Source organism: Brettanomyces nanus, chromosome 4 (assembly GCF_011074865.1).
Source record: "Brettanomyces nanus chromosome 4, complete sequence".
Taxonomy (NCBI): Eukaryota; Fungi; Ascomycota; class Pichiomycetes; order Pichiales; family Pichiaceae; genus Brettanomyces; species Brettanomyces nanus.
Genome location: NC_052377.1, coordinates 3,270,241 through 3,295,004, shown reverse-complemented (window position 1 = coordinate 3,295,004; position 24,764 = coordinate 3,270,241). Strand labels below are relative to the sequence as shown.

The window sequence follows — 24,764 nt, the reverse complement described above, 5'->3', positions numbered from 1 at the left end:
CTGGATAGAAAAGATATCTACTAGTTTGTGGCGACGTTTCACTTTCTATATTTGATTTCTAAAAACTGATATAAAATTTCCTTGGGCCAAACTATACAAGATAAGAGTATGTAGGGTCTCATTCTTGTAGAACCAGGGCGATCCCTTCACGAAAGTCCATCGATAGCGGTTAGTTTGATAACTTGACGGCTCCCACTTATAAAAACGCATCCTTACACCGACATATTAATCTGCTTCTAAGCGATATATCATGCTGTTGGAATCTTGCGAATAGCGGTGGTTGACAAACCGATTATTCGAACTCTTCACCAGATTCATTCGGAAAAGAAAGCCCGACCCTTTCCTTTACTTATCGGAAAACGTTCGTTATCTTTTATGTACTCCATGAGTCCTAAAAAACGGCAGCTAAAGTTTATTGATCAGACCAAATGGACCATACAGAAACAAACAAGAGCAAAATCGGCAGCGACTAAGCTTTCTGGCATGTTTCTTTCCACCTTCGACGGCAAAGTTTCAGGGCGGAATACCAGTTTGCCTGTTGGAGATGACAAACCAAACATTCCTTTGAGTGCTACTGACACCACAGAGGAGTCTATTGACGAAAGCATCCGGCAGTTTATGGACTATCCTTTCAATGTAGGGGATTCGCAACTTTTCGAAAAAGAACTTAGTGAATTGATACAGCCGGCAGCCAGTTATGGATTTCGAGATTTGAATGAGACAATGGACGAGCCCACAAAAATGAACCCTGAAATTTATGTAACAGATACGGAGGTCAATGAACCCGAGAGGCCGAGAAATGTTGATTCTGAGTCATTTGTTCCTCCGCTAACAGATAGTCAGATAGCTTCACTGGGCTCTCCTCATCATCAAAACGAATTCAGGCTAATCAACCACTACTGCAGAATCATGTGCAACTTCTACAGCGTTAAGGATCCCGAGTGGAACTTTTACACTTACATTTGTGACAGGCTGGCCTGCTGCTATGTGCCTCTAAAATACTCTTTACTGGCGTGGTCCGCATTACATCTTTCCATAGTGGAGTCGACCCCGCAAAAGCTAGCTAACAACTATTACAACAGTTCTTTACAAGCGGTGATGGGTCACGACTTTGTGAAGAGTGATGTACCCATAGAAATGCTTCTCATAACAGCATATTTTCTTGTTCATTATGACATTATGGCAGGAACGAAGCACTGCTACCAAATTCTTCGACATGTGTGGTCATCTCTAAGGATAGGTAGGTTTTTCAACAATCGCCCTGGACATTGTCCAACTTTGAGCTCATTCGGCTATCAGATTGTTGTATGGCTTCTCTATATCGATATCAGATCATCTTTGTTTTCCGGTAACATTAGCTTTCCGGACTATATCTTGAATGGGGACTGCCCTCCTAAGAGTAAAAGAAACCCGAATATAGAGTACCTCTCCACCTCCACTGTGTACGAGAAAAGAGCGGTTTCCAACATTTTTTCACGCTCTACCAGATACCTCAGTGGTGCTTACGGCCCGTGCTACCCTACTGAATACTTTAAAGATGATGAATTGCAATCAAAAATATTAGTTTTGATGATGCGTGATATGATGATGTTTGGACGACTAATAAGGCTACGAAACTGGCTAAATCAGTGTGGTAATTCCACGGAGTTTGATTCAAATTCACTACAGAAGGAGATAAAGGAACTTTATTGGGACAATCATAAGATGTTGCAATGGTCCGGCCATTCTAGAATGTCATCTTTTCACGTGCTCATAGAGAATGCATTGATTCATGCAATTATTATCTACTTCGACCGTATCTGTCATCCTGATATTAGAAGCAACGAAAAGTGTCAAGATTCTGCCTCTGAGATCTTGAAGATTTCAGTACAGCTAAAAAATCTTCGTTGCAGGGACACGCCAGGATCTACTCAATGGCCGTTTCCCCTATTTATTGCTGGTGTTGAAACAACCGATGTGATCTACCAAAACTGGATTTTGGAAGAGTTGAAAAATTGTGAAGGCGAAGGTTGGGGACTTCATTTGGGTAAAATGAGGAAGCTTTTCACCGAATGCATCGATAGACAAGCCAAGACAAAACGCAGAGTGGACATAGGCGAAGTAATGGAACTGACAACCGGAGTATTTGTTTTATAGTTTATCGGTGGTAATTAATCTAGAATAATTGAATAGAAAGGATAAAAGAAAACATAAAATAAAGTACAAAGTCCAGACTGTCGTACACACCGAGAACAAAAACTCCTTAAAGAGTATATCTGAAGCCTCTCTGTTTCTGATCAGTAAGGTCAAGGAACTCCTCGTTCTCAATCTGATCAATTCTGCCTTCTCTAGCGTCTAATTCGTCTCTCTTATTTCTGGCGCTGTTTTCTCTCTTGTAATAAAAGTATAGGAACCATGGAATCACAATCAAGATGACCCAGCAAATAATCATCATCCTGAAGCCTTCATCGTAACCTGGAGCTTGTGTACTCTTGAAGAACTGGGGAGCAGCAATCATGCCTACGCAGTAGGCAATAAAAAAGATACTATTGGCAACGATCTTCTTGGTAAATCCAGAAATATTTCTCTGCATCAAGACAAAGAGTGATATGTCAGACATAGTGTTCGCGTACTGAATCCAAAAGGCCACTAATTTACCGTTTCTCTTTGAATTTGGATGATTTGGAAGATACTTCACAATACAGGTACCAATAAGACATGGAATATTGCACAAAGATTGCACTATAATGGCCGAATCCGGAATACGGGAGATGATAAGTCCCGAGAGTAATAACGTTCCACCTTGAATAACACCGGAAGGCATATTCATCAAGACGGTTTGGAAAGAACTGAAGCCAAAAGATTTTATGATCAAGTTACCAAAGTTTTGGATACCGCCAGCTGGGAGACATCCAACAAACTCATTGAGAGCAAGAATCCAAATCTGGGGATCCTTTAGTGCTTCTACGGCCTGCTCCTTCTTAAATGTCTTGTTCTTAACACCCGTACGATTAGCTCTCAATCTTTCCACGGCAATGTATTTCTCCCTTGAGTTTAGGAACTTACAGCTTGGAATAGAATCTGGTAATGCAAAATAGACAGCGAATCCCCAGTAAAAGGTAATTATTCCGTAAATTATGTAGAACCACTTCCAAGAATTAATTGATGATTGAATGTGGCCTAAACCGTAAGCAATTAGACCACCAAATATGACACCACAGGCATTAGCACAGTACCAGTATGCATTTCTCATAGGCATCTCGTTGGACCTATACCACATACCAGTTAGCAAAAGCCAAGCAGGTGACACGGTAGCCTCAAACAATCCTAGAAAAACTCTGATTACGGCCAAACCAGCGAAATTACTAGTGGCTGAAGTGCAAACCAAAACAATGGACCAAAATATTAGGCAGATACCAACATACTTTGCGATAGAGAAGTACTGAAGGGAGCGCGATGCCACAGGCTGTCCAATTAAGTATCCAAAATAGAACAAAGATCCTGCCCAACTGTATTGATCACCAACCAAATTGAGCGAGGTACTCAATCCAAACACTGAGGAGTTTGAAAGAGCATTCTTATCTAAGAACTGAAGGAAATAGGAAACAAACATGAAGGGGATCAAATGTAGATCAATCTTTCTCAACACCGCATTCTCCTCTTCCTTGGAGAACTGTTTTTGATGGGACTGATCCGCAATGACCTGCAATGCAACATCCCCATTCGAGAAGTAAGCCTGTAGGTCTACCTCCTTTCCTGGTAACTGTTCATCACTTTCTACTGTCTCAGTAAAGTTTTCTTTTTCTTGAACCATCGTGACGTGAAGAGAGCAAAAACGTTCTCATAAAGCTACTAAAAGGTAGTTCCAGGAAGAGATTTTCCTAAGCTTATATAGAGGGTGCTGTAACAGGGTAATCTAAGTATGGATACAGTTTTGTCTAGTATCATTTCCCTGGATAAGAAGAAAAAGAAAAAGACCAAAATTAGAACTTTACCCTGCATAACGGTTAATCGGAGAGAAAAATTGAATGATAAGCTCAAAAACTGTTCCATTCCATGATTCTTCTCATTATCAAGACATAATTTTTCAGACGTTTGAGGTTATCCTCAAAAAGGTAATTTCCCAATTAGGAAATCAGAACAAAAAACTCAAATCTTATCAGTAATTCTACTTAATTTCGTAATTACTCTTTGGGGAAATAAGTTGAACAAACTCATATTCTGCGAGATTCAAAGAACTCGCAAGGGCACATTCCATTCTCTAACCTGGATAGTAGTAACGTGCTACTCAGTTGCACTTTGATAAGGGTCTAAAGATCGTATATATCTTTCATAAAATGTATGAGAGTGTTAACGTTTCTCTTGGTATACAAAGAAGCTTTTTAAAAGTTCTTGGAGGGTAAGTTCGAAAACACGCCTTGTGGTCAGCGACAGAGCCGATAGCCTTATCTCAGTCAAGATTCCTCTTAGGTTTGATGATCTAGAGGTACGTAGACATCGTCAAATATTACAAAAATGATCAGTAATTACTTAACTTATTAAGGTCAGAGAAGGATTGTATTTAGGTTATAGATAAACAGATGTACATACAGCTCCTCAATCCTTGAGATTTTTGGGCAAAAAAAAACACTTCTCTTCTCTCTTAAGACAGAAAGTATGCAGATGGGGAGAGGAAAAGGGGGTGGAAAACAGAACAACTTCATGCATCAGGACATGTAAAAACAGCCGCACTCCTTCATACTTCCGAGAAATCTCATTTTTTCTAAGCGAAAGGGAAGGTGAAGAGAGAGTTGAGACGACTTTGTCATCAAATGAAGATAAATATCCTTTTTTGACAAATTGTTCAGGAGTGGGTTGTTTCTTTTGGTTGGTCCTCCAAAGATGAGCCTGATTTGCACCTCAAATTCAATGAATTTATTGATCTGGAAGCCATTGATTTTATTGGCCATTAACTAAATTCTATTCATGATCAGAGAAGCATCAGGTTGAGCACGTTTCGACTTTTTTATTGTAATGACTGGAATATTTCCATGGTCCGCAGGTTACAATATTTCAAACACATAGTTTTGTATGAAGAAAGGCCATGGCACTGAGCCTCACGTGGAAAGATATTTTTGGTCGGGATTGACAATATTATTCTACTTCCGACGGATCCACTTTCATTATTGATATTGGAAAATTTTTCTTACAATATTCTAATTCATTGAAATATGAGAGGCAGACAAGTGGATGGTAGATTTGTCGAAATAGAATCAGTCAACAGGTTTGACGGATTCTCTGCCTATTTGATTTAAGACATGCATGGTGGGTAAGTTCAGGAATTACAGAGAAAGTTCGTATCAGATTTGGGGTCCAGAGGGAAGTAGCCATGGAAATAGCAGCTTGAAAGATTTGATGATGTTTCCCCTCTAAAAATAGCTCATAGAACTCCTATTCAGGTCCACCTACTGGATTAATCAAACAAAATCTTTAACTGGAATAAGATCGTTAAATGTGTGTTTTGCACAGCCATGCATACAGGGACATATTCTAACCCAATGCGTGGATTTTGGGCAGGGCGATGCCAACTTAGCTCAAAAGAGATGCCAATACGAGGATTTGAGATTGAACCACAACTGAATACGGCAATATGATGAGATGAGTTGCGGGCGCGATCATGCGTTTGAGATGAGTTGCGGTTGCGATCATGCGTATAAGGTTCAAATTTGTTTCCTAATTGGTCAACATGCAGGAATTAATTTATGCTGTCCATATATCATTGGTCAGATCAATGAAATCGACGCCTTAGATCCAAATTAGGTCGCTCCACTCTGCATTGGGCACAATCTCTTTGGGGAAGCTTTTTGCAGTTAAGAGGAGTTTAAATGTTTCAAAGAGATGCTCCACCAATTGAAGATGTTTTCCACCTTGGCGCCGCCCAGTTTAGCGTGTTCCAGATGCAATCGAGAATGACCTGAAAGCCGTACATAATCAAGACATTTGAAGCACTACTCCACTTCCATATCGAATAATGCAACGCGTCCATTTAGGGACTCGCTTTGGGGTTGCTACTGACTGGAACGGGACTTGTTTACAGCATGACCGTGTTACTTAAAAGCATCCATTTTCCTTCAACTCTTCTCTCGACTTAGGCTTCTCTATCGCCATAAGATGCTTTTCTCTCGTCACTTCCCAGTGCTTGCTGCACTTGTTTTGTGCGTGTCTAGAGCTTACTCTGCCGATACAGACGCTCCTCTTGAAATCGGTCCCCTTCAACTTTACACTCCCGATGTCAAAGATTCTGCTGTTGTCACCCCTGCCTTGGTCAAGAGAGATTTGAAAAGCACCATAACCGCAGATTTTACTCCCCTTCTTACCATCTATGGCCAACCAGTCAAAGGAGCCGGCGAGAGTATTGAAGTTCTTCTTGATGACATTATTGATGCTGTCGCCGATTGTGATGGCCTGACCTCCAGTCTACTCAGCCTTGTGTCCAGCATTGTTTCGCCTGTGACCGCTGTAGGTGACCAACAGATTACCAATGTTGCGGGTGCAATTACTAGTCTTATCACGTATGTTGCCAATGATAACACAGCTGTATTGTCTTCAACAATTAGTACACTTATCAGTGAACTCAGTGCCGCTAATACTGCGGATTTTGCTACCATTGTTACACTTGTTGCCAGTTTGACTGCGGCCGTAGAGAACTTCGAAGTGACCTGTACAATAACAGCCACTTCAACCTCCAGTTTGGAGTCAACCTCTAGTTTGGAATCAACCTCTAGTTTGGAATCAACCTCTAGTTTGGAATCAACCTCTAGTTTGGAATCAACCTCTAGTTTGGAATCAACCTCTAGTTTGGAATCAACCTCTAGTTTGGAATCAACCTCTAGTTTGGAATCAACCTCCACTTCCGTCACCTCAACCACCACCCCATCCTCAACCACTGCTCCAACAGATTTGCTTGACTTTATCAATCAGCTTGTTGATTCTCTAACTGAACCTCTACCTTCTGCCCTCGCTGCATTTGTTGAAGAAGTTCCTAGTCTTATTGATGTTCTCATTGGTGCTCTTACAGAATATAGTAACTCGACCTCTGACCTATTGAGCCTTGTCAATAGTACGGTTGACTCTGCTACTGGCAGTGGTGATTCCATTCTTCAGAACGCCGGTTCTGAGCTCTCATCTATTTTCACTGCCGTTGCTAACGACGATGAAGCCAGTTTGTCAATACTTTTCCCTCAGTTAGTGGATGGTCTAACGAACGCAACGTCATCCGATTTAGAAACCCTTGGCAATCTTAACGCTCAATTGGAGTCTATCATTGAGGCCTTTGGCGAAACTAATACTTCAGGAACGTCTGCAGGTTCGTCCGGTCAAAGTACTAGTGTGGAGTCTGATAGCATTTCTGCATCCACGTCTGGTAGCATTTCCGCTACCACGTCTGGCTCACAATCAGTTGAAAGCTCAACTTCTCAGTCCTTGCAACCAACTGGAAGTGAAAGCTCTATCTCTCTGTCGGGCCAGACTTCTGGTCAATCAAGTGTCGTCTCTGCAACCAAATCCGGCTCAGAATCAACGGAAAGTGAAAGCTTAACTTCTCAATCTAGCCAATCAAGTAATGCCTCTTCTTCCTCTACAGCAACAAATACCCCATACATTGAAGCCGTCGACGATAACGGAACTCCTAGTTTCCATATCTTCCTTCCATCATCCCTTGGTCCTTGGGCTTCCGTCTCCATCGTTCAGAGTATTCCCAACACCAACTTTGAGTGGTCTGGAAAAGGTTCTTTCGATATTGATGGTACTCCAGCTTCCGCTTCCGAGTACACTGACGACAGTTCTACTTCGGAGTTGGATGCTACCTTCTTAGTGTATCCATCCGACTATAAGTTGCTAAAATACACCTCCCCAAATGCCGTCACCTCTACGAATGGTGGCACTTACACCTTGCGGGTTGATGTCTCCATTGATACCAACATCATCAGCCTAGTCAAGAGATCTGAGACCTTTGTCTTGTACGTTAGTATTACTATTCCTTCGTCTGGAGCTACTGGAAGCAGTTCAACCGTTGGAGAGTTGTCAACATCAACTTCTACCGTGGAGGAAGGCTCTTCAGAGGAGTCCTCACTTACTTCAAACGGATTATCGGGAGCTATCTCAACCACTGTTGTTACAATCACCTCATGCTCAGATCACTTGTGTACTAAGGTTCCTGTTACTACTGGTCTTACTGAGTACACAAAAACGATCAGCGGAAAGGCTACCATATATACCACATACTGTCCGTTGACGGCGGAGGGAAACCCATCGGTGACTACGGTTACCACGACTGGTGAAAATGGAAACACCATTATCTATACCACTACTCTATCTGCCGAGACAGCTGCAGCCGAGTCTTCAGAGATAACCACCAACGCTGTGCCTACTGCCTCGTCTTCTGTGTCTGCAGGCACATCGACTGGAGCAAATGCTCTCTCGACATTCGCAGCTGGTGCTAACCAGTTGATGGCTCCTGGAAGCTTCTTGGCTGGATTTGTCCTCCTTCTCTGCCTATAAAACTAGGTTTACTTTTCGGGAGTTCGACATAAAGTGTCGTCTACCATACTGGTCTCTAGATGAATTCATCAGGGGCCACTCTTGAAGTGTTTTACTCAAGATTCTATGCACATGAGGTTTTCTTCAGGATTGATTCCTAATTAAGAATATTCGTATTATTCAAATACATTTATCAAGCTATTGCCATTATCTATGTAGTACACGACATCTTTGTATTAGTAATTTGTTCAGTGGGATAACCAAGAATTTTAAAATTATCGGTTTTCCACACTTACCGTCTCCTGATGCTTCCGATTGATCCGATAACTCACCACCAGCTAGGCTAGACCGCGGAAATGCACAAAAATGTACAGCCAAGAGCTTTGCTGTATCCCCGATATACGTAGTAAAAAGAAAAGGGCGCACACATGCTGTCGTTCCTTTTTTGAGGTTCCCACTGCCTTGAGATTACAGTAAGTTCAGCCGAGTTGAAAGAACTCACTGACGAAGTATAGTGATTAGTTAACGTTGAATGCGCTAGAGTAGCGTGTTTTTCTGCCGTCAGGTGACTCGTCGGATACTTATGTGTGGAGAACGCGGGTTCACACTTTCAAAATGGAACTACCCACAGCAGAGTGCCTACAAAGCGGAGTCCGTAGAACCGTTCGCAAACCACGTGTGAAGCAGCAAATTCTCCAAAAGAATAAATAGAGTAGGATTGGATCTAATTTGAAATCATCTCCCTTTCAACTGCAATCAATCATGTCGTTATTAACTGGAAAGGTTGCTGTCGTTACTGGCGCAGCTAGTGGTATTGGATTGGCCACTGCGAAACTTCTCGCAACTCAAGGTGCAACTGTTTTCGTCACTGATATACAGGAAGCCAAATTAAAGCAAGCCGCATTAGACATTGGTAAGAATGCCATTCCAGTCAGAGTGGACTCTTCAAATGTTTCTGACATCAGAAACTTGTATGCCGGTATCAAGAAGTCTCATGGTAGAGTAGACATTATCTTTGCCAATGCTGGAGTAGCTATCACTGCACCACTTGGTGAGATTACCGAGGATGCTTACGACAAAATAACATCCATCAACTTGAAAGGTGTGATTTTCACAGTTCAGGAGGCTCTTCCCTTGCTTTCGAATAATAGCTCTGTTATTCTGACATCGTCCATTGCAAATAAGAAGGGATTGCCAACCCTCAGTTTGTATGGAGCGACTAAGGCTGCTATTCGTTCACTTGCCAGGACTTGGACTGCAGAGCTCAAGTCACGTGGAATCCGTGTTAACGTGGTTAGCCCCGGTTACATTGAGACTCCTATGCTGCATACTGGTGTCGGTATCGAAGATATCAAGCTTTTGGGTGACCAGATTCCTATTGGTCGTGTTGGTCGCCCAGAAGAAATTGCCAGTGTTGTCTCCTTCTTAGCCTCTGATGCTTCGAGCTACATTACCGGCGCCGATATTCAGGTCAATGGAGGAGTGGCTGAGATTTAATTACTGGGGGGAGGGGGCAGTGATTGTGGGGGGGTGAGAATTTTACTCAGAGTCTTTTCTTTTATTATGGATGATTCGCGCGGATAACTTTGAGGTGCGCGAAATCTGCAGAGAAGGATTCAAAAAGAAATAGTAATGCGCTACGTAAATAATACTATATGCGCATAAACAAATAAGATCCGACTGAAAACAATGAAGTAAAAGTTGTTGGAGAGTAAATTCGAAAAACCGCCTTGTGGTTAGCGACATAGTCGAAAGCCTTATCTTAGTCGGGCTTCCTATCGGGTTTGATGAGCTAGACATACATCGCAAAAATGATTAGTAACCAGTTAACTAATTAAGATCAGATAAGGATCTCTGGGATGTACACACAGCTCTTCAATGCCTGAGATTTCCCGGCAAAAGAAAAGAGACGCATTTCTTCTCCTGTAAGACGGACAATATGCAGGGGTGGGTGGAAAAACCAAACAACTTCATGCACCAGAATATGTAAAAGCAGCCGCACTCTTTTATACTTACGGGAAAACTCTTTTCTTCTGAGAATATAACATAGTGGTAAAGAAACGACCATGCCACCTAATTATGAGTTTACATCAAATTCAACTTTAAAGAGATTTCACAGTCGTTCCGAATAATACACCCTAATAAAGCATGTTAATATGTAGGTATATTTTCTGTAGATTGTATACCTATGATGCAACAAGCCCTATCACCCAACTAATTGGACGTCCTCTGAATTCTATAGACCTAAGTATTCTAACCTGAGGCAAGCGAGCATATTGGCATATGCTATTACGGAATTCATAAATCAATTGAAACCTGTGCCAATACATTGAAGCCAACAAAGGGATATCCTTCATGCACATCATAAATAAGATATGCCATGGACAATAGGCATATAAATCATGATCACAAATCGTTTGGCTCAGAAGAATGATTATGAGTTCTTCTTTCATTTCTGCCCAATTAGAAGAGCAGCTACATATTTATTGTTAAAGATCCTCAAGACTTGTATTGTGTAAAAGGAAAGAAAACGGTCCAGTTGAATATCGTATGGCATTCACCATCTCATAATCTAGCATTTAATTAAGCATTGACTCTTCATTGATACATTTTTCCATGTTGACCATACCAAATAGCTCCAGAGCAAAGCTCTAAGTTGCCTACCTTCCATTCGATATCTTCGAGGGATTGATTGAGCTCCTTTATTAATTGGAGTAATTTCAAAACTTGATATTCGGGAAGTTCCTCGGTGAATCGTGCAATAGTAATGTGTAAGGAAGGACCCACATAGCGAGGTTGCACATCGATACCGTGACTTGTTAAGAAGTCGTATACCCTAACCCGCTGTTCTATATGAGAAGAACAAGTAGAAGTAAAAGATAATGCTATGGCATTGGCATCGAAGTTCACTAATGGGTTATGAACCAGCGAAACTTCACACGCCATATCACATATTTTAGGAAAGACGGTTTTCAAAGCGTGGACGATGGACTCAATTTCAGCCGGAGGCTTTGAATGTACGATTTCCATCACAGTTGTATGAAGTTGATCGGGAGGGGTTAACCAGACTCCAGGAATCATATGTAGTTTATCCTGAATGGACTTGATATACATCCGAATACTGTCAGTTGGTCTAGATACTATGCATACCGAATACCTTTTATCAACTTCACGGCCAGCAAGGATGGGATCCACGTTAACCTTAGGATTTCTGGTTAAAATTTGAGTCTGTTTAGCGTTCCTATTTAGTCTGCAAGTATTCTGAGCTTTCTCATTAGGAAAGTCAATCTTAACTTGGCTGAAGGGGTTCATTGCGGTCATCTGGCCTAGGAATGCATTTAACGGCACTGACTAGAGATCCGTCTATCGACCCATCCTACGGTGATAACTTTTGTAATATTACAGCCGTACACCAATTGCCAATGGAAGAGGCAGCTATTCAGAATCCCTCTTTCCTTTCTATTTGTATTATCATTCCTACTAAAAATTATAAAGAAGTACATCCATCATCGTCCAATCTGTTGATGATTTGTAGTAATTCTTTTACCCAACTAGAGTATCTATATTTCTGCTGACTGGGGTATCGACTAAGTAGTTCAAATAATCGCTAACCTACGATAACGTCATGTTTAGATAAGCTAGGTGTCCACAGGCAAGCTCTAAAGGAAGAAAAAAAAACCTTTTTGCTGTACTCTTTCATTATTTCCAACTAAAAATTGAGTTTAGTGGGAAAACCTGAAGTTAAGCCTACGAGAACCTTCGTCCTTGGTTGTCTTTATATATTCATCACGCTCTTCATATGTCATGGAACTCCATATTTTCTCTCTTTTTCTGTTCGTATAAACGTAGAATAATTTAGTTCCAATTAGCAAAGGAATCATGAGCACCGCTAGAGCAAAAAGAGCTGTATTACCCTTCAAGTAATATGGCTGATCATTTGTTCTGTAAATGTTTGCACCAATAATCGAGCCAGCCTGAACAAACATGTTGTATAAAGAGGCAGACACAGTTCTAGTCTTCACACTTTGAGAGTTACGAGAACAGGTAGAAACCATAATAGCGTGTATGTATGGTTCGCAAAGAATAAGCAATAATATGGCGTAGGTAGCCCACTTTTCTTTGAATGATCCTACCCACCATCTCAAAACGCCAAGTAAAGGCACTCCCCAAAGTGGCTGCAATAGGCACACATTAAAAATACTGCCAAGCTTCTCACTTAACAACGTGGTCAACAAAAGAGATGAGCCTTGAAGAAAGTAGTACGGTATCATCAACAAATTGACGTTGAAAGTTGAATAGCCCATACTTCTTAGCAAAAGGGTCATATATGTATCTAATGTATCGATAGGAATGAATGCAATTAAGCCAATGAAATACACTGGCCATAGATAGTAATCACTCATAGAGCTGGCCAACATCTTTAATGAGAGTCCTTGTCTATTGTGCATATTTCCCTTACTCGGATCATCTCTTAAAATTCTATTGACACAAATCTTCTCCTCTCTGTCTGTAAACCATCCTTTCTTGTTCCAAGGTCTTTTAGTCTGAACAGCAGAGGGAGGCATCAAAAAGAATCCACTGATACCAATGATAAGTGTAAAGCAACCTTCGATAAGGAATAGCCACGCCCATCCAGGCAAACTTGTACCTTCAATATGGAAAATACCGTATGCCAATAGGGAAGAAATAATCTGTGTTAGGGATAATGTTGCCCAAAACCACGATAATCTGATCGACATCTCAGAACTAGGATAGAAATACGAAAGAAACAAAATCAAATCTGGTAAAAATCCTCCTTCTAGAAGGCCTAAGAGAGCACGAGTGGCATAGAAACCTCCCTTGCCGGTCACCTTACACTGGAAAATGCTGACAACTGACCAGAGACACATCTGGGTAGGAATCCATACATCACAGCCGACCCTTTTAGAAATAAGTTGGGAAGGGAGTTCTGCAAAGAGAAAGCAGAGGTAAAAGATAGTCACACCAGTATTGAAGTTGTCGGTAGTCATATTCAAATCGTCGAGCATATTATCAGAGACTGCCTGACCAAGATTACCTCTGTCAATCTGCAATGCAACAAACATGAAGCAGGCTAAAAGTGTCACTTTCATATCGAGTTTGCTCACAAGTTTCTTCTCCTCTCTTTTAGTCCATGTAAATGAAGGATCAAACTGCTTTCTGCACTCGTATTTGGTCTTATCGTAGACATTTCGGTAGTATTCCGCAACTACCGGGTTGACAAAAGGGTTCTTGGTTTCCACCTTTTCGTCCAATTCATCTTCGAGATCGACCTCGAGATCGACCTCGAGTTGATCCTCTTTATTAGAGTCAGATTTTGAAGTATCCTTGAGCGAGCCGAACGAACCCTCGCTTTCGACGTTACTATTCAACTCTGCCATTGTCGGATTGTGATTTTTGTCCTAGTTTTGCAGACCTTATTTTGCAAACCTTATTTTGCAAACCTTATTTTGCAAACCTTATTTTGCAAAGACACTTGCACCGAAATTACTACATATTTAAAGGAACTGAAAGTTGCACCTTCCGTGGTAAGCAGAATATCTTCGTTAACCAATACAGTGGTTTCTTTTGGCCTAAACTGTTTCTGATCCCTAATACGTCAAACTATTTCTTTTTCTTTGTGGCAGTGACATAATCGTGTCCAAATGGGTCGAGAGTAATTCGCGTATTATTTTCCGCGGTAATACAGACTAGGTATCTACCTACTCTAGCGACATATTAAGGTTAAATTGGTAACATATTTGTCCATAAGGAGACTTCAACACATCATTGCACCTCCCGCCATACAAAAAATGGTATGGCTTTAACTATAGGGCCTGAAAAGTGTGTGGTCTATAAAGCAAATAGTTATACCTTCCACATGAAAAATTGTTAGCGCAAGATTATAACCACAGTTGAGAAAAAGAAAGAAGATAAAAAACTTCATATAGAGTCCCTTGCTGTTTTTTATATTTCGTCCAGTCAAATAAATCTGCAGAACTCTGTTCGTTTCTTAAGGTAAAGTACATGGTTTCGCCACAGTCAATTTGAGAAAATGTTCTGCATGAGTGTTTATTTAAAGGTTGAAAAATCTTCTTGAAAGCGTATGGATGTTTGCTTAGACGGAGAATCTAAGAATGACCGAGGAACGATCGTCATTAAAATCTAAGGCCCCGGAATTTGTGGAAGTGGAGTCAAATTCTTCCGGCTCCTTGGAAGGGTATCGTAGGAATGATAGCGGAGATGCCTTCGTCGAAAATGGACTCAAAGCAGGAATCAAGAACCGTATGATCAATTTAATAGCGTTATGCGGTATTATTGGTCCAGGCTGCTTAATCGGTATGGGGGGAGCCTTGGCTAAAGGTGGTCCTGTTGGCCTCCTTGTTGGATTCACCATTATTGGTGTATTAGTTCTAGTTATGATGGCAGATATAGGTGAAATGAACACTGTCCTCGATGCCAATTTTGGTGTCTTAGGATCCAGATTCATTTCCAAAGGATTTGGTGCCACAGTATCTCTTTTCTACGTTATTGTTTGGGTTACCGTTCTCATTGCTGAGTATACAAATTTGGCCGGTTCAATGGAGGCCTATACGGATAAGGTTCCTCTCTGGGCATGGGTTATAGTTTTTTGGGCTTTCTTTTCTGTTTTATCATCTTTAAGTTGCGACTGGTACGGATGGATAGAGTACGTCCTAGGTATTCTCAAGCTTACTTTTCTTGGTGGCTATTATATCTTTGCAATTGTATATGCTGCCGGTGGTATTAAGGGCCATAATCCAGGAAATCCTTTTGGTAATTATCCCTTAAAGGACGGCTTCAAAGGAATTGCTAGTTCGTTTGTGTATGCTGCTACTTTCTATTCTGGTGTGGAATCCATTTCCATCATCGCTGCAGAGGCTAGAAATCCTAGAAAGGCCATCCCAACTGCCGTGAGGAACACCGTGATCCGTATTTTCTTCGTCTACTATGGGTTATCCATCGCCTATGGAATTACTGTGCCTTACAACGATCCATATTTAACCAACGACTCCAAAGTTATGAAAGCGCCAATGACTATTGCCTTAACAGAAGCCGGTTGGGCAAACTCAAAGTACTTCATTGCATCGATGATCTTGATGACTTGCATTTCTTCCATAAATTCTGCAATCTATATTGCGAGCCGTGCTTTGTTCACTTGGTCCCATCAAGGCTATGGACCGAGAATCTTTTCTAAAATCAACAAGAGGGGTGTCCCTTACATCGCTGTCCATAGCGTTCATGTATTTTGCTTTTTGTCCATAATGAGTTGGAAGGCAGGTTCATCTGTCGCTTACTCATACATTGTTAACATCTCTGGTGTTGCCGCTTTTATTGTTTGGACCAGTATTGTCATTATTCATATTCGATTCAGAAAGGGATGGGTTCATCAGGGCTATAGCCTTACGGGTCTACCCTTCAAAGTGCCATTCTTTCCTTATTTAAACTATATTGCCATTTTCCTCGGTGTTTTGTTGACCTTGGTTCAAGGCTGGACTGTTTTTGTGCCTTTCCAAGTGGGTCCATTCATTGATGCATATATCTTACTTCCGCTTTTCTTTATTGTCTGGCCATGTTACGACTGGTATTTCAAGACAAGAATTGTGAAGTATGATGACATGGACTTTGAATCTGGACGCAGACCTGATTTGGATGATAATGTCAATGTTGAAACAAGGAAATTGGATTCCGAGAAGGTGCTCACTTGAAATTGCTTTTGCACTGACTTCATTTGTTCTTTCTCCTAGAAATCTCTCTTTTTTACTGCTCTCTCTATTCAAATATATTCTAATCATGATCAAGAATCCCTCCGGACAAAGAGTTATTTGAAAAAAAAGCCCTACGCGGGGATTGAACCCGCAACCTTGTGATTAAGAGTCACACGCTCTACCGATTGAGCTAGCAAGGCATTTTCAAATTTATATCTAGCTCATTCTTTTATCTATACAAATTTAAAAATGAGAGAATGAAATATATATAGGCGTGTAATGAACTGGGACAGCAAGAACATCGAAGAATCATTACTTAGAGACCATTTATTTTCATATACTTTTGGTAATTTTCGACGACCTATATCAACGTATATATATCTGTCATTGTAGACCCCATATGTTCAATGGGTTCGCTTTCTTGGCACCCTGTTTCACTATTCCAATCAAGCACTGGCATAGTAAGATTGTTTTTCGAATTTGTCCTTATAAGAATTGACACGTTGTATAAAATGTTGCGCTCAGAGATAGGTTTTGATATAGATGAAGGGTCCCGTAATCAGTTTACCGATGCCCGTTTATTACCAGGGTCAGTCCTTCATAATCAGAAATCTTAACAGGTGGACCGGTTTTTCAATAAGTACACATTACGGTGTTCTCTTCAAGGCTTTAGATTAAAAAGGGAAGTCAACAATTACTATTGCCAGAGTTTGCTGCTCATTAGAAGCAGCCTATTTTGCTTTCTTGGATGCTCAGTTTCGTTCATAAAATACACGAAATATGAGTAAATAAAATACGCAAGTGTATCCGATATAGCTAATCAGACAATACGCCAGGAATGGTAATTCTATGTGCTTGATTAGCGTATGCATTGTATGTAATCTCAATGATCTCATTTTGAGGGAACCTCATCGATGAGATATCCGTGGAAGAGGATGCCATCAAATAACCGTAGAACACACGAATTACTGTCTCATCAGCAATAATAAGAACGTCATTGTTCACTCTACCTGCTTCAAGAATAAGTGGTTCCAACTTCAGTGCCAGATCATGGTAACTCTCGGCCCTCGGATATCGATGATGATAAGGATCTAACTGGTGCTGCTTATAATCAGTAGGATACTTTTGCTTTAGCTCTTCTTCACTCAGGCCTTCAGCAGCACCAGGGTTCAGCTGAGTCATGTCTGGCCGTGGCTTTACCATCAATCCAGCTTCTCTGAACACCTCTGCAGCCTGGATGGTTCGCAATCTAGTAGAAGTCCACACCTCCAGGTCTTGAGGGAACCCTTGCTTGTTTCCCTTCTCTTTAAAATGACTTAACAATGCATTGTAAAGCTTGCTGATGTAACTGTGTCCCTTCTCATCCAAAGCTGGATCACTCTTAAACCTTAGCTTGTTGTTTGAACAACGGGCAAAATAGACCGATCCGGATTTGATCTTCACGTTTATGAGGTAGAAAATGATCTTCGTGGTAAGAAAATCATGCTTGAGCTGATTTATGAGCATAGTACGACCGAAATTTTGAGTTCTAATCCAAGTAAATGTCTTCTCTGACATTGGCTCATAAAATTTACTAACCTCTTCAATTCGCTTCGCATAATCTTCAACAGCAGTCTTTTGGTCCCAGTTTTCGTAATCAGGAGAGCTTGTAGCATCGTTAATATTGGATTTCAGAAGTTTGGCATCATCGATTTGACTCTCAATAAAGATCGTCCTGACATTTTGCTGCTTCATCTGATCGGCCAATGATACTCTTTCCTTGCTCAATCCATTCACACCATCGAAAATGGCCACCTGACCCCCTTCATTCTTGAAAAAGTTAATCATATCGCCCATAACAACCTCACGAAGCTTCTCACGCACTCCAGATGCATCCTCATCAGCCGGCTTGAGATTATAAAGGTCGGAATTAACCTGCTTCGTCTGTTCTCGTCGATAGTCTCCAAAATGAAAGAGATTTGCTCTCACCCCCAACCAGCGTAAGTATCGACAGAGACCAATAGACAAGTTGGTCTTTCCTCTTGCCGGCAATCCCACCATAACAATACAAATGGCACCTGCATGGAACATACGACCGGATTCTGTTGAATACATCTGTGCAGGAGAAACATGAAACTTAGATATACGATGATGAATTTCATCCACATCCTTTTGAGGTGATCCACCTGCCATACTACCGTCTCCACTCGCCTCTGTGGCTGCTTCGCCCTCTGCAGCCTCCTTGGCTGGAATCCAACGATGCTGAGTTCTCGCAGAGTAGTTACCAGAAATCTTTGGTTCTTCAATCTCGGCTATGTCTGAACTCATTTCGTGATATGTGACGGTATTAGGAAGAAAAAGGTGTCTTCTCCGTTTATCTTTTTTGTTGAATTCTTTTTTGCGGGGAAATATGCAACCCCCCCCACACTACGGTTTCATTGAGATCTTACCCGATCGACGAGTCGCGCAATGCTCTTTGAATCATCATATTTGAATATAGATTTCATTAAATTACAACCTTATCTTCGTCTTGGAAGCCATTCCATGATATAATACGGTCATATCAAACTCTCCGATTGTTATTTGAAGTAATGCCTGCGTTTCAACACTTAATTCTCCGTTCAATGCCTTCCGTAATATATCTGCTCCTAATCCAGACCTACTAAACGTTACTGGAATTCGAGGAGTCTTGTATACTCCAGGTGGAATAACTAGCTTCTCCTCATGACTGATGTAACCCAATGCAGTATCATCATGCGAAGCCTTACCTTCAATGATATCTACCACTATCTCATGGTTATCCACAGGATTGTATACGGTAAGCTCAATCTCCGAGGACATGATGTGCAGAGTACAGTCCAATACGAAAAGGGAATCCCGAGTGTGCGAATCCAACCCATCGACCGCCCCGACATGTCTAAGCTGAGGGATTCGCATAGGTATACCAATTTCCTTGAAAAGTTCGGATATCAGGGCCGATTGTGGTACGCATCTGCCAGGCCCTCCTCCAACATTCACTAGCGGTGAAATACCAGACAAATATTTTCCAAGCATCTCTTCAAGACCACTCTTACCATGCTTCTCGTCACTCTGGAGAACAAGTGTCATAGAGACATTTGAAACTACTGGAAAAGCAGCTAGCGAGAACTGCTCCAGTCCAACCTGACCAATAATCGTATCCATGTATTTCACTCCGAACATCATCAACTCAATGTTATTATTCAAACTCATACTAATAGGACTGTCAACCCCAAAATCAACTTTCAGAGCCAATCTCTTAGGATCAGACATAAGAAAGCTTATTTTGTACAATGTTAAATCGCCATCAAACGTTCTGTTCCATCGCATGCCGTCATACTCGGAATTAAATTCCATCCTGATATCCTTGAATACACTTTTGACAAAATCTGAATCTATATCCAAATCCAAATCAGTGCCAATACTGAAATTCGTTCCATGTCCATTCAAAGCGTTGTTAACCTTCTTTCCCAAATCCTTGGCATCTCTTATATCCAAGACTCCATGCTTCAAATCCATGTAAAACGTTGAGTCCGTATCATTAAAAAAACTCTCACACCACTCTTCTATGATAAACCTGGTAATCAATCCACCATCGACCACACTGCAAATATCCAAGCCACCTCGTACTCTAGGTATATCTATATCAGTTAGCTTCGTTTCCAAGCCAATATCAAGGCCCACCTGCAATTCCGAACCAATAACTAGATTCCCCCTACTATCGATGTTGAGAGTCAAGTCGGAGAAGCCGATACTATCCACTGGATTATTCTTCATCTCATTAATTGGAATTTGCTTAGAACTGACATAAAGTTTCACCCCTATATCGCTGGATAACTTAGCTAGCCAGTCTGGAACTCCCACGTTCTGAGGAACAGATCCAGAAATAAATATGGGTACATATGTGCCGTTCAAGTAGTGAGAAAGAATGCCGTTTGCAGGAGATAATTGACTATCATTGCATATCGATAAAAGTTCTTGGGATAGTCGAGGAATAGTGTAAAACAGTCTATAATCGTGCTTCTGCCCTATACTTACTTTTTTGTACTCTTCATTAGCAACAGTCAATGCTTTCACAAGTTTCCCATTACAACCACTCAAGTAAACATCCCAATTCATCGACTTGATATTGCAAAACTTGGCAAATGAAAGCTCCTTGATACCGGGAACTTCAACAGTAGCAATACCATTGAACTCAGTATCATCATCTTGACCATGTATACTGAAATTCTTTACCCTTACTTCTCTTTCGAAGTTATCAAGAATCTCTGTCATATTGATACCACTAACCAAGTACTCCAGGCTCACATTAATCCACGGAAGAACTCGTAAAATGGAAACTTCCGTCTGGCAAGTCACTTTCAAATTTTCAGGAAGTCTTCTTTCTTCGAAAACACCATTTATAAGGTGTGAAAAGCCATCAGAATCTAGTTGGATGCTTACATTATTCAAAGAAATGTAGTTAGTCTGGTTATCTCTCAAATCAACATCGAATTGAGCCTGCTCATTCGATATCAGTACATTCATCACCTTATCATCGGCGACCCCCACCTTTATAACGTTGGCAACACCAAAACTGGCGGTACCAAGGATCCAGCCAATAGTTTCCAAGTTGTATCTTACCAACCAATTATCCAATCGACTATATTTGAAGACAAATTGTGCACTCAAGTTCATGCTAAGATCATCATCTCTGATACCAAAACTGGCAGAATCCACGGCAAATATTACAGCTTCTGAATACTTGCCAACACAAAATCGAGCTTCGTATATCATAAATAAGAATAAAATGGCAATTAACACAGCAATCAAGATCGAATACTTGACAGCCTTTCTCCACACTGTGATACTGCTGTCAGACTCTGTTATCGATCTGTAATTACTCAATGGAGACCCTGGAGAAATGAGCGGCTCCAACTCACTATCGGCCGAACGAACTGAACCTATTTCATGCTGTTCAGAGTTCTCCGTCTCTCTCACACCAATCATACTAAACGGTCGTACTAAAGAAAGAACCCGATAAGCAAGAACAAGGTTGCCGTGCGCACTTCTGTTCTTATCGCGAAGTCTCAAAAAAACAATTTGGTACCAGTCTATGGTTCATATCTATATACGTAGCAAGCAGTACAAAAGCCCATTTTACAACTTTGGGTCAACAAGATCCCTGTCCAAATACTCCGGTAACATTTTAGCAGATGGAGCTGCCGTTAATGGAATACCGCACTTCCATTCACCAGTCTGCTCAATGATCACATCGCTTTCTCCTGTCTTCACCTTGGAATAATCCTTCGATAGTTCATTCAAAACATACCTCTTCAACTCATTGGCATAGTTAAACGATGCAAACTTTTGAGTGAATGATTCATCTTGGACTATTTCGTCGAGCAGTTCACCAACATCGGTATCCTCATCTTTAAATTTCTGATCCACAAGCTTATTGATATCATTCTGATCGTACTCGAGCTTGTCAAATTCAGGATAATCGAATAAAAAGTTCGAAATCGAGCTTTTAATGATAGCGGATTTCGATTGCTCTGGAATAAGTTGGCTCTGTAAATGGATTATCAACTTACCGCTGACACTCTCGTCCAAAACATGAGTCTTATAATATCTTCTAAGCTCACCTATTGTGAAACTCTTCAATAAAGCAACATCCTGTTCTCGTCTATCAAAATCATAGTAACCAGAGGCTATTCTATTCCAGAATCTTGTTCTTTCCTCTCTCAAATTCTTCACCTTCTGCAATTTCCGAGTAACAACGGCATCGACATGCTTCTTAAACTCACTCTCCTTCATACTGTCAATGACATGTCCCATCTTGATGACAAAGCATCTAATTCTCTCATAAAGGTACGGAGTAGCTCTCTCACTTTGTACCAAAAACCTTAATCCAAAAGTGGTCCGTGTCTCCCGTAACCCAGAGAACACAACGTATCCTAATTGCTCCTTGGTTCTCAATCGGTTGAAGAAAGGCTCATGAATTATTTGAGACACCAACTCAGCCATAACCCTATCCCTGCTAGAGGAAATCATTCCAATTTGCTTGTAAACTTCAATACATGAATTGATATTCTTGACATCGTCGTTAGCCTTCAGGTAGTTGTAAGTCTTACTCTTTGGTAAATCTAAAGTTCTACCCCTAGTAAATTGAGATTCGCTCAAAGTGATTGACTTATGAAACTTTGAAGAGACCATATCACAAATACGAGAAGCTTGATCCTTGTCGTAGTTGCCTAACGCAAGAACCTCAATGAAACAAACATTAAATAGGTTTGCCGAGAAGTTCCTAAGTGTATCAAAGTTGACGGCTTCATAAACAGCCAATTGATCGGCTACAAGCCACGAGTTCTCGTTAATTAGAGACGAGATCATAGGTCCAACTTGGTTATACGGAACAGAGTAACCGAAATTCTTCAAGTTCTTGGACACTTTCTCACGCAAAACCTCGAATCTTGCCTTTCTGTCCTCATCCCAAATCTCTGCAGTAAATGCGGGATCAGTGAATTTGATCACTCTATCAATTAATCTTTCAAGAAGGATTTCCAATTTATGCGAGTAGCCATGAATCTCAAGAGTAATACCATCTCTTGCCATATTGAATTCTTGCGACAAGCCAGCGATAGCTGCAAGGTAAGAAACGCTACTCAAGTCATCATCCAACAATTCGATAAACAATGACAACAACAAGGAATTGAGTGGGGTAGAAGTGGCACCAGGAAGATTGAACTTGAACACCAACGAAGAACGTGGACCCCCCAATTTGGTATTCAGCTTATACCAAACTTTCCTCTTCTGGTCAGCTGAGATCAGTTTAGGATGATTTTCTACAGAATCGGAGGATTTCACCAAGCTGAAGTCTGTCGGAATGAAGCTGTTATGCTCGGGAAGCTTGTAAGCAGCATCGAGATTCTTACCCTTATAGTAAATATCTTTAATGCTTTCCAACAGCTTAGGCTCAAAGTTTTCCATCTTATATTCTGTTTCGTACCATTTCTCATGCAAGATGCCGTCATCACTGGGACCTTCAAAAGACTCCTTAGCTACCAACATAGATTTGAAGTTCTCAGGATTCAAATAGGAGCTGTAAGTGCTGATTAATTCGGGATCAAATTTTCGAACAACAGGCAGACTCAATAAATGCTCAACAGGGATTTCAGCAACAGAAGGTCTGGTACTTTCAGGTATATCCATCTTGGCATCAGAAAGTGAGGTATCATAGTAACTCAAATCATGTAAAGTGGATGCAAGCTTAGAAGCCGTGGCACTAGAACCAAACTTTTGCCTAAACTTGAAAGCTGATATGGATTGATCTCGCAATTCATTATAAATGTATTCTTGAGGGCCTTCAACCTGTAACATCTTGATATACTTAAAGATTTCCTGAATAATCTCCTCGTAATGAGTAAGGCCCTGCTTGGTAAGTTCGATGTCAATACCAAACTCCGAGAAGCCGCTGGATACATTCATCGCACCAGCATTCAAACTAGTAGCCCACTTCTTTTCTTTGAGACTATACAACAAAGAACCCTTGGACTCATGGCCAATAAGATGAGACAAATATTTTGAAGGTAGATATTCCCAGTAAGGGTTACTATCTGGCACGGGAAAACTTAGTTGCAAAGCTCTCATTTCCGTGATTGGCTTTGCTTTGACAAGCATAGTACCGTTGTAACAGCTATCTTTGTAAGGAGACTTAAAGTAGAAAGGTTTTGGAAGGTCTTTATTGACAACTGAAGAAAACTTGTCAACTGTCCAATCGGTTAAAGTATCCAATTTCTCGTTGGAAAGAACAACCAACCGCATTAGATTGGCAGAATAATGAGTCTTGTGATACTTAAGTAACTCCTCTCTGACATCAAGACCATTTTTTAATGGGACTTCACCCAAGGTGACTTTATTACCCGTGGAAAAGCCATGGTAGGGATGATACTGACTCGTTAAAGATTTGGAAAGCTGGTATAATCTCCAGCTATCATTCTCAAGGTTTTTCTTATTCTCAGAGTCGACAGCGTTGATTTCTCTATCTTTACCAGAAGGAGAAAACAAGGGACAAATGAAAAACTGAGCAAATCTATCAATGGCACCTTCCATGGCAGGATTGGCTACTTCATAGTAAAAGTTTGTATGCAGCGAGGAGGTGTAGGCATTGGAAAAACCAGAGTTCTTAGACAAATAGGAGCCGTACTCGTTCTCAGAGGGGTACTTCTCAGTTCCCATGAAAAGCAAGTGCTCACAAAAATGAGCCAAACCTGGTAACTCCGGTGGATCGTTGAATGCACCAGCATTGACGTCCAATGCGGCGGCAGACTTATCGGCTGTGGGGTCATGAATTAGTAAGGCAACCAACTTGTTAGGTAACTGAATCAATCTATAATCTCTATCATCGATATCAGGTTTATCAAGGTTATCGGAAAGAATCTTGTAAGGATTCATAGTGGTAAAATAGCGGCGGTTGGTAGTACTAAAAATTAATTGAGGTACCCTACCAAACATAGAGCTTGACAAGAGGAAAGGAGTGACCAACTAACTAACAAAAAAACTAGACTA

The 24,764-nt window shown here is 40.9% G+C and overlaps 10 protein-coding genes and 1 non-coding gene across 11 annotated transcripts; 4 read left to right on the top strand and 7 right to left on the bottom strand.

Moving 5' to 3' along the window:
• Positions 1–384: 384 nt before the first annotated feature.
• On the top strand, positions 385–2,136 carry FOA43_004822 (uncharacterized protein; the record flags this gene model as incomplete). The annotated part of the gene is made up of 1 exon (XM_038925045.1): positions 385–2,136. The coding sequence occupies one exon, from the start codon at positions 385–387 to the stop codon at positions 2,134–2,136; it is 1,752 nt and encodes a 583-aa protein (XP_038780973.1).
• A 106-nt stretch (positions 2,137–2,242) lies between these two features.
• Positions 2,243–3,793, bottom strand: FOA43_004821 (uncharacterized protein; the record flags this gene model as incomplete). The annotated part of the gene is made up of 1 exon (XM_038925044.1): positions 2,243–3,793. One exon carries the CDS (start codon positions 3,791–3,793, stop codon positions 2,243–2,245), a length of 1,551 nt encoding a protein of 516 aa, XP_038780972.1.
• A 2,336-nt stretch (positions 3,794–6,129) lies between these two features.
• FOA43_004820 (uncharacterized protein) lies at positions 6,130–8,517 on the top strand (the record flags this gene model as incomplete). Its single annotated transcript, XM_038925043.1, has 1 exon — positions 6,130–8,517. The coding sequence occupies one exon, from the start codon at positions 6,130–6,132 to the stop codon at positions 8,515–8,517; it is 2,388 nt and encodes a 795-aa protein (XP_038780971.1).
• Positions 8,518–9,258: 741 nt separating this feature from the next.
• On the top strand, positions 9,259–9,993 carry FOA43_004819 (uncharacterized protein; the record flags this gene model as incomplete). Its single annotated transcript, XM_038925042.1, has 1 exon — positions 9,259–9,993. The coding sequence occupies one exon, from the start codon at positions 9,259–9,261 to the stop codon at positions 9,991–9,993; it is 735 nt and encodes a 244-aa protein (XP_038780970.1).
• Positions 9,994–11,094: 1,101 nt separating this feature from the next.
• Positions 11,095–12,123, bottom strand: FOA43_004818 (uncharacterized protein; the record flags this gene model as incomplete). Its single annotated transcript, XM_038925041.1, has 2 exons — positions 11,095–11,746; positions 12,119–12,123. 2 exons carry the CDS (start codon positions 12,121–12,123, stop codon positions 11,095–11,097), a joined length of 657 nt encoding a protein of 218 aa, XP_038780969.1.
• A 95-nt stretch (positions 12,124–12,218) lies between these two features.
• FOA43_004817 (uncharacterized protein) lies at positions 12,219–13,895 on the bottom strand (the record flags this gene model as incomplete). Its single annotated transcript, XM_038925040.1, has 1 exon — positions 12,219–13,895. One exon carries the CDS (start codon positions 13,893–13,895, stop codon positions 12,219–12,221), a length of 1,677 nt encoding a protein of 558 aa, XP_038780968.1.
• Positions 13,896–14,630: 735 nt separating this feature from the next.
• Positions 14,631–16,220, top strand: FOA43_004816 (uncharacterized protein; the record flags this gene model as incomplete). The annotated part of the gene is made up of 1 exon (XM_038925039.1): positions 14,631–16,220. One exon carries the CDS (start codon positions 14,631–14,633, stop codon positions 16,218–16,220), a length of 1,590 nt encoding a protein of 529 aa, XP_038780967.1.
• A 127-nt stretch (positions 16,221–16,347) lies between these two features.
• On the bottom strand, positions 16,348–16,420 carry FOA43_004815. Its single transcript has one exon. It is a non-coding gene; the product is annotated as a tRNA-Lys (tRNA).
• Positions 16,421–17,036: 616 nt separating this feature from the next.
• Positions 17,037–18,527, bottom strand: FOA43_004814 (uncharacterized protein; the record flags this gene model as incomplete). The annotated part of the gene is made up of 1 exon (XM_038925038.1): positions 17,037–18,527. One exon carries the CDS (start codon positions 18,525–18,527, stop codon positions 17,037–17,039), a length of 1,491 nt encoding a protein of 496 aa, XP_038780966.1.
• Positions 18,528–18,710: 183 nt separating this feature from the next.
• Positions 18,711–21,206, bottom strand: FOA43_004813 (uncharacterized protein; the record flags this gene model as incomplete). The annotated part of the gene is made up of 2 exons (XM_038925037.1): positions 18,711–21,154; positions 21,200–21,206. The coding sequence occupies 2 exons, from the start codon at positions 21,204–21,206 to the stop codon at positions 18,711–18,713; spliced, it is 2,451 nt and encodes an 816-aa protein (XP_038780965.1).
• Positions 21,207–21,356: 150 nt separating this feature from the next.
• FOA43_004812 (uncharacterized protein) lies at positions 21,357–24,650 on the bottom strand (the record flags this gene model as incomplete). The annotated part of the gene is made up of 1 exon (XM_038925036.1): positions 21,357–24,650. The coding sequence occupies one exon, from the start codon at positions 24,648–24,650 to the stop codon at positions 21,357–21,359; it is 3,294 nt and encodes a 1,097-aa protein (XP_038780964.1).
• Positions 24,651–24,764: the final 114 nt, after the last annotated feature.